This window comes from Eptesicus fuscus, chromosome 16 (assembly GCF_027574615.1).
Source record: "Eptesicus fuscus isolate TK198812 chromosome 16, DD_ASM_mEF_20220401, whole genome shotgun sequence".
Classification (NCBI taxonomy): domain Eukaryota; kingdom Metazoa; phylum Chordata; class Mammalia; order Chiroptera; family Vespertilionidae; genus Eptesicus; species Eptesicus fuscus.
This window is the reverse complement of record NC_072488.1, coordinates 55,850,645-55,865,954: the sequence shown is the minus strand read 5'-3', so window position 1 is coordinate 55,865,954 and position 15,310 is coordinate 55,850,645. Positions and strand designations below refer to the sequence as shown.

The 15,310-nt window shown below is 42.5% G+C and overlaps 1 protein-coding gene across 2 annotated transcripts in view; it reads right to left on the bottom strand.

The window, feature by feature from the left end:
• ZC3H6 (zinc finger CCCH-type containing 6) overlaps window positions 1-15,310 on the bottom strand; it is a 56,476-nt gene that overhangs the window by 25,590 nt on the left and 15,576 nt on the right. For both annotated transcript variants that reach the window (XM_054728010.1, XM_054728011.1), the window contains exons 2-3: window positions 5,296-5,476; window positions 862-984 (exon numbers count right to left, since the gene is read on the bottom strand). In XM_054728010.1, the coding sequence (XP_054583985.1) occupies window positions 862-984; window positions 5,296-5,476 (304 nt within the window). The remainder of the gene's footprint in view (window positions 1-861; window positions 985-5,295; window positions 5,477-15,310) is intronic.

Genomic DNA, 15,310 nt, shown 5'->3' with positions numbered 1-15,310 from the left:
GGATGAACTTTGAAAATTTTGTAAGTTAATAACAAAAAAAAATTACTGTATAAGTCCACCTATATAGGATACCTAGAGTGGGCAAATTCATAGAGATAGAAGGTAGAACAGTGGTTACCAGGAGCTAGGGGGGAACTAATGAGGTTTTTATTGCTTAACTAGAGGCTCGTTGCACAGATTTGTGCACGGGTGGGGTCCTTCGGCCTGGCCTGCAGCTCTCTGACATGCCCCAGGGGGTTCCGGATTGTAAGAGGGTGCAGGCCAGGCTGAGGGACCCTACCAGTGCATGATCAGGGCCTGGGAGGGTCCGCGGGAGGGCTCCAGGGCGTGTCCGGCCTATCTTGCCCAGTCACAATTGGCCAGACCCCAGCAACAAGGTAACCTACTGGTTAGAGCGTCTGCCCCCTGGTGGTCAGTGTGCGTCATAGCTACCGGTCGAATGGTCAAATGGTGGAACGTTTGCTTAGGCTTTTATATATATAGATGGAAAGACAGTTTCTGTTTGGGATGATGAAAAAGTTCTCAAAATGGATTATTGTGAATATGCTTAATACTACTGAACTGTATAGGTTTACTTGGTTAAAATTGTAAATTTTATGTTATGTGTATTTTATTACAATAAAAAAGACAGCTGAAACCGGTTTGGCTCAGTGGATAGAGCGTCGGCCTGCGGACTGAAAGGTCCCAGGTTCGATTCCGGTCAAGGGCATGTACCTTGGTTGCGGGCACATCCCCAGTAGGGGGTGTGCAGGAGGCAGCTGATTGATGTTTCTCTCTCATCAATGTTTCTAACTCTCTATCCCTCTCTCTTCCTTTCTGTAAAAAATCAATAAAATATATTAAAAAAAAAAAAGACAATACCTGAGGAAATGGAATGTCATAATCCCTGTAGAAACCAGTTCTTTTTTTGTGGGAACTTTCTGTATGTCCGACATCTGAATCAAAGCTGTAGTCTGAACTGTCATCACTAGATGGCGAATTATGCTAAAAGAAGGGGAAAAAAAAACACATTACTTTGCAAATAAAAGAATATTTAACTAGTAACTAGATAAGCTTATTTCAACCAGAAGGGCTAACCAATAGATTACATTACCCTTGTAGGTTCTAAAGTGTTAATTAAAAATTTCTTATTCCAAAGGCCATCCCCCAAAAAAATTCTCGAAAATTTTCTGAGGGAAAGCATATCTTCCCCTCATCTCAGGGACTTCATGGCAGCATTTTCCTCATCATACTATGGCCCAAGGACTTCAAACGGGAAATACTAAATCTCTATGCTCTAAAGAAACTTTAGATATAAGTTAATCTTAAAAGAAATAAAGTTGGTTTCTCGTCACCAAAAAGGTTTCTAGAACATGCATAGAGTATGAATTAATTTATTTTTACCTAAAATGGCTTTAGAGTTCTTCTTCTATTGTATAAGTATCCTAAAGCTAAGATTCTAAAACATTCTAAATTATAAAATAAATCCAACCCATAAAACTGAACAAAAGTGAAACAGAAATCACCAGTAATTGATAGAGTGACAAATATCATTCTTCAAGTATGAGTGCAATTTCTAAAAAAAAAAAAGAAGTCACCAAATTTCCTCCATCTAGTCAAAATAATTACGTTCCCAGGTTGAGCAGTCTTTAAAGAATTCTTAAAGGTCTTATCAGTGAAGAACTGGCTCTGTATTTTATCCTTATTGCATTCCCAGTATCTAGACCTAGAACAAACTCAGTTAAAATTTGGCTGAATTAATTGAACTCTGATGCTTTTAGAGATGTTTTCCTCTACTACATTCTTTAATAAAAAAAGTTTTTATTGATTTCAGAGAGAGGAAGGGAAAGGGAGAGAGAGAAAAAAACATCAATGATGAGAGAGAATCATGGTTCAGCTGCCTCCTGCACGCCCCCTACTGGGAGTCAAGCCAGCAACCCGAGCATGTGCCCTGATGGGGAATGAATCATGACCTCCTGGTTCATGTATCAATGCTCAACCACTGAGGCACACTGTTCGGGTTCCTCTACTACATTCTTAAATGCTTTTTAAGGAACACAAATTGTTTTCCTCTACTTTGTTTTTCAAATGTTTAGTTTTATGGTGTTGTTAGTTCTGTTTTATTGATTTGGTAAGTGATGTGAAGAAACCTTTTTACAAATATGCCATGACATGCTTCATGCTTAACTACCTAATCTTTGTTGGTAAATGTTTGAAATAAATATTGTCCATTTAAAAGTCAAGTTTGCTCAGTTGCTAACAGAAGTCAGCTCTAGCTCAAAGGAAAACCTTTCAGTTAAAAAAGATAACTTGCTTAAGAAAGAAGAAGCTCAAATGAAGACACTGCTTCAGGAAGAACTACCAGAGAATAGAAATTCTGCTTAAGAGAGAACTTTGCCGAAACCGGTTTGGCTCAGTGGATAGAGCGTTGGCCTGTGGACTCAAGGGTCCCAGGTTCAATTCTGGTCAAGGGCATGTACCTTGGTTGCAGGCACATCCCCAGTAGGGGGTGTGCAAGAGGCAGCTGATCGATGTTTCTCTCTCATCAATGTTTCTAACTCTCTATCCCTCTCTCTTCCTCTCTGTAAAAAATCAATAAAAATATATTTAAAAAAAAAAAGAGAGAGAGAACCTTAAGGGCTCACATCCTATCTAATAAAGAGGGAATATGCAAATTGACCATCATGCCATAGCAAGATTGCTGTGCCCACAGAGAGGCAGGGATTCCGTAACACAAAATGGCTATGCCCACAGCAGAGGCAGGGATTCTGTAATACAAGATGGCTGTGCCCACAGTGGAGGCCAAGTTCCTGTAATCAGCCTTAATGAGCAATCAGCAGGGACCTGAGGCTGCATGGTGCTGGGCCAGGGCAGGGGACCTGAGGCTGTGCCCACCCCACCTGGTGGGGCTTGACAGGGGACCTCACGCCGCACCCTCCACCCCAGCGCTAGGATGGGGGACCTCAGGCCACGCCCCACGAGGCTTGACAAGGGACCTCAGGCCGTGCCCCCCGCCCAGTGGGGCTTGACAGGGAACCTTAGGGTGCATCCCCCGCCCCGAAGGGCTTGAAAGGGGACCTGAGGCCATGCCCCCCGCCCTGGAGCCAGGCCAGGGGACCTGAGGCCGCATACCTGCTATGCGGGGCTGGACGGGAGACCTCAGACTGCAACTCCTGCCCATGGGGCTTGACAGGGACCTTAGGCCATGCCCCCCACCCACAGGGCTTGACAGGGGACCTCAAGGCATGCCCCCTGCCCCGGCTCAGGCTGGGGGACCTCAGGCCGTGCATCCCACCCTGGTGCCTGGCCAGACTACCTGAGGCGGCACCCCCTCTTGCCCCCGGCAGGGTTTGACGGGTGGGGCCAGATGGGTCTGGGTCTCGCACTATATCGAGGCACACATGGATGAGCGGGGACTTGACTCTGGTTCCCGTGGCATGCCCCAGACTCTGACAAGAGGAAGATTTTCATATACATTTTACTTATTTTCTTTCATTTCTGACACTTCTATTATAGAGAAAGGGCAAATAGAAATATTAAAATATTTCCTCTAATTCATTCCCTTTTAATGTGCATGAATTTCATGCACCGGGTCACTAGTAAAGTACTAAGAAGTAATCATTAACCTGGAATAAGCAATTGGTCTACATTAAAATAGCTGGAAATGCTAATTAAAAGTTATTAACATTTTAAGTGAAAAGGATGTAATACTTATTCTTCCTTTTTTGGGTATTGTTGGTATTTGTTCAAAGTGTTTGAAAGTGTTCCTTTAATTTTGTTAGTTTACTTATTATACACTGGTAGTTTATTTCCTTCAATATGCTGAACTTGATTAGTAAGTACTAAATTTCAAGTCTAAATTACTATGTTTTTTATAGAACTCTACAAAAAAACATTACATCACATCATGGTGAGTGAAAAGGGCAAAAACATATAATCCAAGAACAAATTAACAGGAAACCACTTGGTGAACCACTTAAATATTCAAATAATGACAGAAAGAATTTAGGGACTTCAGTGATTTCCCCAAACATGCAATCCTTTTCACAATTTTTGCTTTTGTATTCTCTGGATTTCTTTGGCCAACTATCTAATTCCACCTATCCTTCAAGATTTACCACAAATGACCTCTATGCCCAGTAGGAAGAGAATGATTTACTAAAGGATACAGCAATCAATTAAAATGGTATTTTGGAAGATTTTAGAGTAACATAAAAATGTTTATCTGTAATATTAGTAAGTATACAAAATATAAAATCAATTAAACAGTATGTCTCCAATATTCAGGGGAAAAAATCAGGAAATATATTAAAATGTTAACAGTGGTTACTCTAGTTAGTTAAATTTTAGGTGGTTTCTTTTTCCTTTTATATTTCTGAAGTGTCTTCCTGGAGTAAAGAACTTTTCCCTTGGGAAAAGAAGACTTGAATTAAAAAAAAATTCTTATTGATTTCAGAGAGAGGAAGGGAGAGGGAGAGAGAGATAGAAACACTGATGAGAAACATCTATCGGCCCTGACTGGAAATAGAATTGGTGCCCTCAACCAGGTTCAGTGGGGACTCTGCCACTTGAAACACCTGTTGGCAGTCTGTTTTCTGGAAGTTCCTTTTACCTTCCCTCTGCTTCATTACACAGTTGCTATTTGTGGGTTAGTCTTATCCATTTGTACTTTTGACATTTGTGGGGATATCTTGTTACTTCATTTTTTGTAGATATTGTTAATAACTTTTTGGTTTTGACAATATCCTAATTGCTTTGTTTTTATGGGGAAAATTCAGAGTTTCAAAAACTACCTGGGTTCTCTGTCAGCATAGTTTCCTTTCTTCTCCACCCCAACTCACATTATCTCAACAAACAGCACTTTACTGTTTTCTTGATAGCATTTGTTTTTCATGGGTTACTGCCTCTCTCCTTCCCTTTTCAATGTAATCTCTATAAAGAACACTTGTTACTATAACCCCCAGCACATGACACGGAGACCTCCACAGCAAGCACATGATACCTGTAAATAAATCAATAAATGGATGGACAAGGCCAATGCTGTTAATCTGTATCTGCAGAGAATGAAACTTTCATTCCCTAAGCTTCAGCATTCTACAAACTTTCATCAACTAAAAATATTTATTTTAATTTGCATTAAAATTATTTTTTAAATCTAAGATAATTTATATGATACTCATGTTAAAAATACATTAATCACATAAATAAAAAGATATAATCCATGTTTTATAAGAAAATAAGCAATGATTTATACTTTCTAATTTTCAGTATATTTCATAAAAATTTACTGAAAATAAAAAGTAGATTCTAACTAACCTTATGTTTCTCACGTTTTCTCCTTTTGGACTTTTTCTTTTCTCTTTCTTTCTTGTGTTTTTTTCTTGATTTTCTGTAGGCTTTCTCATTTTTCTGTTTCTCATCCTCTTCTGCTTCCTGTTCTTGTGTTTCTTCAAATCCTGCATCATCAATTTCACCATCTTCTAATTCACCATCTTCTCTGTAGAAGAAAATGAAAAATTTCAAATGTCCATTCTAAAACAAATCTTACAGGAACATTTCCCAAAGAAAACAAGCAGGTGAACAGAATTTAAGTTATATTAACTTAGATCAGGGTTAGCAAACTTTTTCTGTAAATGACCAGATAGTAAATACTTTAAAATTGCAGGCAACCTAATGTTTCTGTTGCAAATTTTTCCTTTTATTTTAATAACTCTTCAAAAATGTAAGAACCAGTCTCAGCAGCCACAGTTTGCAAACTTCTGATTTAGATTAGGATTATTCTCACAAAAATAAATGCATGAATGCAGTACTATCCTAAAGTATTACAATAGTTACCATCCACAAAAATACCTAAAATAACTCCAGGAAGGGGTTTTTAACTTAGGGACCTTAGACAGCTAAAAACAGTCCTATCTAATAAAAGAGTAATATGCAAATTGACCATACCTCCACTACACCCAGCAGCTGCACCCAGCAGCCACACCCACCAGCCAATCAGAAGCAAATATACAAATAAACCCAACCAAGATAGCTGTGGCCACAGAGAGCAGGAGGGAGGCTTGGGTTTCGCCAGCAATGGAGGAAGCCAAGCTTTCCGCCTGCCCTTGCCAGCCTAGGCCTCCGCTTAAGGCTACAAAGTTTCAATTATAGAAGATAAATAAATCCAAACAGAAATGGCGGCAGCCACAGAGCTGGAAAGAGCAGGAGGCTAGGGTTGCCCCTGGCGATGGAGGAAGCCCTGGCCTGCTTTGGTCTCCGCTTAAGCCTACAAAGTTTCAATTATAGAAGATACATAAATCCCAACAGAAATGGCTGCCACCACAGAGCAAACAGGAGGCTTGGCTCTGCTCCAGGCTACAAAGTTTCAATTGTAGAAGATAAATAAATCCCAGATACCAGGGCCTCTGCTTGGGTCGCCAGGGGGCGTGGCCGGCCTGCAAACCATCACAGGCCCCTCGCCCAGGCTGCCCCACACCCCAAAGGAACCCCCACCCTGATCCGGGACACCCTGCAGGGCAAACCAGCTGGCCCCCACCCGTGCACCAGGCCTCTATCCTATCTAATAAGAGAGTAATATGCAGATTGACCATCACTCCAACACATAAGATGGCTGCCCCCATGTGGTCAAAGATCCTGCCCCCATGTGGACACAAGATGGCTGCCACAAGATGACCAGCAGGGGAGGGCAGTTGGGAGGGACCAGGCCTGCAAGGAATGGCAGTTGGGGGCGATCAAGTCTGCAGGGGAGGGCAGTTAGGGGTGACCAGGGGGGGCCAAGGAGGGACGTTGGGGGTGACCGGGCCTGCAGGGAAGGGCATTTGGGGGGGACCCAGGCCTGCAGTGGAGAGCAGTTGGGGGGATCAGGCCTGCAGGGGAGGGCAGTTAGCAGGGGACCTGCAGGGGATGGCAGTTAGGGCAAACAGGCTGGCAGGGGAGCAGTTAGGCATCAATCAGGTTGGCAGAGGAGTGGTTATGGGGTGATCAGGCTAGCAGGCAGAAGTGATTAGGGGCAATCAGGAAGGCAGGCAGGCGAGCAGTTGGGAGACAGCAGTCCTGGATTGTGAGTGGGATGTCCAACTGCCCACTGGGATTGGGCCTAAACGGGTAGTTGGACATCCCTCGAGGGGTCCCAGATTGGAGACGGTGCAGGTTGGGCTGAGGGATACCCCCCTCTGTGCATGAATTTCATGCACCGAGCCTCTAACTTTAAAATAAAAGCAAGAATTAACCTATGTTAATTCTTGCCATCAGAATAAACTTCAATAAGCAAACTGCAACAGGTAGATAAGTAACAAAACATTTGCCATAAAAGCAGCAGAATGGTAAATTCCTCAACTGGAATCTATAAAAAATATTCAGAGTAGTACTATAAATCTAATTCTACTTTCCAAATACTAGTTATCTTTGCTTTTATGGAGGCTGAATCCTAGAAACAAACCTTTATATCTATTATGACATTTTCATAGTTATAGAAGCCAAAATGTTCATTAATAGTATTGTAAGTGCAAATTAACCAACTGACCTACATGGGAAGATAAATACATTATTTTAACATTTAATCCTGCTTCCATACAGTTTGAAAAAAAATGCGAACTAGTACAAATAGTAGATGGTAGTGCATAAAGACAGATGTCTTTGTGTTACTGAAAGCAAATGAGAAGTGCCCAAACCATGGTGTATGCATTTAAAAGATACTTTAAAGTTCCTAGAAATGTGTGATTTCTAAAATACAAAACTGATCATGTCACTCTCTTGCTAAAAATCCTCAGGGATGACGTGATGGCTCACATTGCTTCAAAACAAACCACTGGGGATGGAGGAGGTATTCTCAACAAGATTGGCCATGAGCTGGAGTTGCTGGACAGTGGTATCCTATCTAATAAAAGAATAATATGCAAATTGACAATCACTCCAACACACAAGATGGCTGCCCCCATGTGGTCAAAGATGGCTGCCCCCATGTGGACACAAGATGGCCATCAGGGGAGGACAGTTGGGAGGGACCAGGTCTGCAAGGGAGAGAAGTTGTGGGCTATCAGGCCAGCAAGGGAGGGCAGTTGGGAGGGACCAGGCCTGCAGGGGAGTGCAGTTAGGGGTGACCAGGCCGGCAGAGGAGGGAAGTTGGGAGCGACCGGGCCTGCAGGGAAGGGCAGTTGGGGGACCCAGACCTGCAGGGGAGGGTAGTTAGGGGCAAACAGGCTGGCAGGGGAGCAGTTAGACATCAATCAGGCTGACAGGGGAGTGGTTAGGGGTGATCAGGCTGGCAGACAGAAGCAGTTAGGGGCAATCAGGAAGGCAGGCAGGCGAGCAGTTGGGAGCCAGCAGTCCTGGTTTGTGAGAGGGATGTCTGACTGCTCATTTAGGCCCAATCCTCCCGGGATCGGGCCTAAACGGGCAGTTGGACATCCCTTGAGGGGTCCCAGATTGGAGAGGATGCAGGCTGGGCTGAGGGACACCCTCCACCCCACCCCCACCCCCGTGCACAAATTTTGTGCACCGGGCCTCTAGTGTGTATATAAGGGTTCATTCTACTATTATCACTTTAGGGTTGAAGTTTTCCATGATAAAAAAAAAGTTGACCTGAGATTGTCAAAACTCGATACTGCCCAAAGGCTCTTTATCACTGAGTCTCTGCTTACCTGGCTATTTTCAATTTCTTCCAAGCCTGAAACATTGCGTTAGAGACTCTCATTGCCCTGCTCCACTCAACACCCACCCCCTCACTCCTTCACCTGGCTAATTCCAATTCGATCTTTAGGACCCAGTTTAGATATCACTTCCTTCAAGATGTCTCCACTGACTACACAGGTTTAAGTGAGATGCTCCATCCTAAGTATTCCCCCAATAACTCTACAAATTATGTTTGAATGAGTTGTTCACTGGTTGGTGGAAGCAGGGTATATATCTTCCAAAGCTGTATCTCTAACTCCTAGCATGGTGCACACTATTTACAGAATAACCAAATATATAACATCCCTAACCCTTTCCATTATAGAATAGGCCCATGATATTACCCCAAACTGACTGTGAAATCAATATTATTAGCTACCAGTTCCTATTATAGAAGCAAAGACGTATATATCCATTCAGGTGAACTTCAAAATTTCTTGTAAAGACCTGACATTCTGGTTGTTTTAATTAAAAAATTCTGAACATTTACAATACATTAAAACCTTATGGCCCCAGAAAAATGAGTGCATATATTCACCAAAAGACAAGTATTAGGATGTTCTTAGCAGCTTTGGTCATAATAATGATCATAAACAACCTAAATATCCATGAACATGTGAACACATAAATTTTGCCTTACTTATAGAATACTATTAAGAAAAAATTAACTACTTCTATACACAATATGAATGAATCTTATAATTATGAGAAGAAGCCAGACACAAAAGATTCATTTGATGCCATTAACACGCACAATGAATCCATGCTTACATGTCAGAATAGTGATAACCTCGTGGAAGGTTGTAACGGACAAATATCAGGTACTAAGCCTTCTGGGTGTTGAGATATTATTTATATTATCTGTGTGATGATATGATATACACATATACATGTGTAAAACTTCATCCAGTTGTACATTTAAGAACTGTGTGCTTGTCCTCGCTGGATAGCTCAGTTGGTTAGAGCATTGTAATGATATGCCAAAGTTGTGGGTTTGATCCCCAGTCAGAGCACATATAAGAAGCAACCAATGGGTGCACAGATGGGTGAAACAACTAACCCATGTTTCTCTCCCTTTCTCTCAAATCAATAAATAAAAATTAAAAGCATCCTGGGCTTTGCCGTCTGTATTTACACCATAACATTTAAAATGCAAACAACAAAAAGTCCTATAGGTGCCCATTGTCTCCTCCTACTTGATTTATATTCATAAAACCACTGATTCATATTCAGCATTTTGACTAGAGCTATTTAAAACCCTTTGCACTCGCTTGCTTTTTTCTCGATTCCTTTATTCTAATGCTAACCGTGTCGAGTCACACTCGACATCCGAGTGCAAAAGGTTAAATACATAAAGTATTCAAGCTGAAAATGCTGCACAGAATTTACTAGTAAGTCCTCCTACTTTATATAAATTCTTTTACTGTGAAATATGGGACATTTATACTTGTTATCCTATCTAATAAAAGAGAAACATGCAAATTGACCGTACCGCTGCTACACCCACAAACCACGCCCACCAGCCAATCAAGAGCGAGTATGCAAATTAACCCAACCAATATGGCGGTGGCCACAGAGCTGGAGCAAGCAGGAGGCTTGGGTTGCCCCCAGCAATGGAAGAAGCCAAGCTTCCCGCTCACCCTGGCCCGCCCTGGCCTCTGCTCAAGGCTACAAAGTTTCAATTATAGTAAATAAATCCTAGATACCTGCTTCCAGCCGGCCCTGGCCTCCACTCAAGGAGGCGCTGAAAAAAAAAAAAAAGGCAAAACAGGAGGGCCTAGGAGCTTGGGTCACCGGGGACCGGGGCCAGCCTGCAAACAGCCATTATCCCCTCACCCAGGCTGGCCAGGCACCCCAGCGGGACCCCCACCTGGATCCGGGACAGCCTTCAGGGCAAACCAGCCGGCTCCCACCCGTGCACCAGGCCTCTGTCTATACTAATAAAAGGGTAATATGCTAATTAGACTGGGAGACCTTCCAAGAGACCTTCCAGATGTTCTTTTGGACAAAGCCATGGTGGCAGGGCCGAGGTAGAGGCGGTTAGAGGCCAAGAGGGGAGGGAAGTTGTGGGTAATCAGGCCAGGATAGGATGGCAGTTGTGGGTGATCAGGTTGGTGGGGGGGCAGGGCCATTGGGAGTAAGCAGACCAGCAGGGGGGCCAGTTGGGGGCGAGCAGGCCATCAGTGGGGGTCAGTTGGAGGTGATCAGGACAGCGGGGGTGGGGCAGTTTGGAGTGAGCAGGCCAGCAGGGGGGCAGTTGGGGGCGAGCAGGCCAGTGGGGAGGGAAGGTGGGGGAAAGTAGGCTAGCAGGGGGGCCAGTTGGGGGTGAGCAGGCCGGCAGGCAGAGTGGTTAGAGGCAATCAGGCAGGCAGGCAGGCAGGTGAGCAGTTAGGAGCCAGCAGTCCTGGATTGCGAGAGGGATGTCCAACTGCCAGTTTAGGCCCGATCCCTGTAAACTGGCAGTAGGACATCCTTCAAGGGGTCCCAGATTGGAGAGGGTGCAGGCCGGGCTGAGGAACACAACCCCCGCTCCCGTGCACGAATTTTGTGCACCGGGCCACTAGTTAGACATAAAACACCAAAATTTTCATTGTTGTTAATTCTCACCCAAGGATATTTTTTTCCATTGATTTTTAGAGACAGTGGAAGGGATGGGGAGAGACATACAGAGAGAAATGTCAATTGGTTGCTTCCCACACACACACCTCAACTAACACCAGGGATTGAGCCTGCAACTGTGGTATGTGCCCTTGACCAGAATCGAATCTGTGCCCCTTAAGTCAGTGGGCCAACACTCTAACCACTGAGCAACCTGCCAGGGCAAAACATGTAAAGTTTTTATTTCTCTTTTTTCTCCCTTAGCCTATTTATCATTTCAGCATTCAAACAATAACAAGTTTAAACTTGTGATTTTATGCTTGGTAACAAAAAATAGGATAGAACAAGGAAATAAAGAACAATGATCCACACTTCTATGAAATGCTTCCGAATGTGTTTAAAAAAAACACAAAAAACAGCTTTGGGCACATCTGGAAGACATCTGTGGCATAAAGGAAAGAGGAGACTTAATGGGAGGGAAGCTGGATTCTAATTCTAGCTCTGGCACCAGAATAAAATAAAGCTTCCTTAATTGACACCTACTGACGTACCAGACATTAATTCAGCTCTGCAAAAAAATTAATAGAAGACATAACAAAATAACCAAGGGTGCTAGCTTTCTCTAAAGTTTGAGTTATCTCAACACTATCACGAAAGCTGTTTTGTTTACTAAACCGAAGGTAATTTTTGAAAGTTAATAAATCAAAAAGAGGAGTTCCTAGATCAATTATATATTGTCGACTCTTAATGTAAAAAGAATAGTCATTATGTCCTTTTAAGAGTCATATTCTATTTACAGAAATGTAAATAACTGTCCAGTTATTAAACAAAATTACTTTTAAAAAATGTTTTTAGTCTGGCTGGCATAGCTCAGTGGTTGAGCATTGATCTATGAACCAGGAGGTCACAGTTCAATTCCCAGTCAGGGAACATGCCTGGGTGCGGGCTCGATCCTCAGTGTGGGGCATGAAAGAGGCAGCCGATCAATGATTCTCTCTCATCATTCATGTTTCTATCTCTCTCTCCCTTCCTCTCTGAAATCAATAAAAATATATTTAAAAATGTTTTTATTGATTTTTTTAGAGAGAGAGAGAGGAAGGGAGATAGAAACATCAATGAGAGAAAAACATCATCCATTAGCTGCCTCCTGCACACTCCCCTCTGGGGATCAAGCCCACAACGGGGCATGTGCCCTGACCGGGAATTGAACCATGACCTCCTGGTTCATAGGTCGATGCTCAACCATTGAGTCACACCAGCTGGGCACAAAACTATTTTTAAAAGAATTTATCTTTTAGACAAATCCACAGACAGAAAGATTAGGGGCTGCCAGGTAGATTAGAGGGAGGAATTCCGAGTGACTGCCTTCATTTGAGTGATAAAAATGTTCTAAAATTAGACAGTGGTAATGGTTATACAACTCTGTGAATATCCTAAAAACCAATGAACACTTTAAATGGGTGAATTCTATCTCAATAAAGCTGTCATTTAAAAAAATTACAATCAAGTAAAAAAGGTTTTATCTCTTGATTTAAATATGTAGATTGGAGACAACTGGAGAAAATCATAGCACACTGTGGTGTACTAGTAAATTAAAGACGAATTGGCCAATGCTCTTACTGCCCCTGATATGTTCCTATTTTGAGGTCATTATCCACTAAATCCTCATAAACTGATGTGCCTCGATAGAGGTATCTACTTTTTTCCATTCTGGTTTTGTTGACTAGTAAAATAAATGAACTAAAACCATTCAGTGTTACCTTCACAGGCAGTTTCTGCTTCTTCATGCTGCCTAGAGGCTCCTGATACAAACTACAGGTTAGAAGCTGCGTTTTGGAAGAAATACAAAATTCTCACTAAAAGGCGTTACCAGTACTCCTGATGGATGATACTACACAGACACTACTCATGAATATGAGCTTCTTGGGATAAGTTGTACGATCATAAGAAGGACATCTCCCAGAATATCCCAAGCGACTGTGAGAGGATATCCAGGACCTCTTCACAGTCTGGGAGCAGACATTAGAATAGACTGCTTATCCTAAGACTAACAGAACACAAATTTCCTAAGTGCTTGAAACTATGCCCTGATCCAATGTCCTCTCTCCCTTCCCACGGATGGTAGGTAGGTGAGCTGCTCTTCATGTCTCCACACTGCTATACAGACAGGCCCAACCACAGGTGCCCTGAGCCTTGGCGGAGCACCCTGTGCTCCTCCAGGGTATGGGAGACAGGAGGTCCTGGAGGTGCCGCTGTAAGACTCACTCACCTCCCTGCTTTATGGAGGCTGCTGTAAGGCAGGTTCTCATCCACCTTGCCAGCGCCTTAAACCACCCCTCAGGCTAAAAACTGCTTAGCTACAGTATGGAAACTGTTCCTCATGTTACCTATGACCATCTGGCCTCTTGGGGGTCAGTATTCTCCTGCTGGTTGAGGGACATGCGGAGCTAACAATGCTGATTGAGAATGCACTATGTAAGTAATGAACTGGCTAACTTGTCAGCAGGCTTTACAGAAAACTCGCTTGAGTTTCCTAGGCTTTGCCTGCACCTTTCCCGATCTTCTCCCTCAACCTGTATAGCTTACATGGGACCCTCTTGATTAAGCTTTGACCCAACTTTCTACCAAACTAGGTACTTCCCCTTAAGGAATACTGGGGCCATGGAAGAGCTACCTGACATGTTTTTGTGATTTTATGTTTATCCCCAACTGGCCCTTGAACATTTATGTCCTAAATGGCTTGCTGTATGTTTCAGAAAACGTTTCCCTTTACAAACCACGAGTGGTAAAATCTGGATATCTACAGCCTCCAGAGCACTTTTGCCTTTATCATTTAGCCAACACATTTTGACACCTGAAATGTATCTGGTTGATTGAAACTCAGCTTATCCTTTTTTACAATCTGCAGCCATGGCAATTTTTACTTGGCTTGTTTTACTCCTTGAGCCAATCTTAGCATTTGTCAAAGCCTCAACCCAAATACAAATTCAGGAATGGGACTTGGTACAAGTAATTCCTTTTTGTTTTTACAACTGAATGTGGCTTTTCTAGTCATTTCCTGAATTGACATGCTTACTCATATTTGCATCATCAAAATCTAGCATATACAAATAACACTTATATGTAACATGTAATAATTAGACATTTATAGATATTTCTTTCCCATGTCCTCCAGGAGGCCATGCTTCTCTGGGAGTGTCTAAAAAGACAGTGATTTCTCTGGAGAAAAAAACTGTTATTCCCTTTATGCTAGAATCATGAGGGCTCTATTTTCAACTATGGGAGTCATATAACTTGGAAATTTATAAAGAATGTGTTACTAACATTGAAGGTCTAGGCTGGGGGCTGGGGACAGGCTGGAATAAATCAATTGGGGGAAAGGGGACAGATGTAATACTTTCAATAATAAAGAATTAAAGAATAAAATAAAAATAAAAGCATGGAACATACAATTCTGTACAAATACAGATAATAAATGACTAATGATAATAAATGATTGTTACTGGTTTATGTATTCCCCCCCAAAAATTACTAACACTGACTGTAAAGGTAAATAATACTGTAAAGCCCTAGCAGTACAACAAACTAAAGTCATTGCTCCAAGTAGTTGTAGGTAACAGTGTAGCCTAGATCCTGCTGCCCACGGAGGAATGAATGCCACACGGAAAGTTGACCAATCTATACTCAAACTAAAAGAAAAGCGAACGTGGCCATCAAAAGTGGACTCTGAAGGAGTCTTAAGATCTGGTCAAAGTGAGGGATTCTTCAGTTATCACTCTAAAATGCCTTCCAGCTTCTCCTTATAATAGTTGTGGCTGCTCCTACTTCTCCTCTAATGCCTGGTCTCCAGAGTCAGATATGCTACTGCACAGCTGCCATTTCATCAAATAGCACAAAATTTTATTTTGCAACACAAGGAAAACAAAGGGATTCTGATATTTAGTCAAGCTAAATACCAAGCAAGGTCTCTGATAACTTCCACAGAAATCATAACCCACATAGCAGTGAACCTGTAACTGCTGCTCTGTGTGGGTAGGACTAAAGGTGGGGCAGAGGCAGTTAA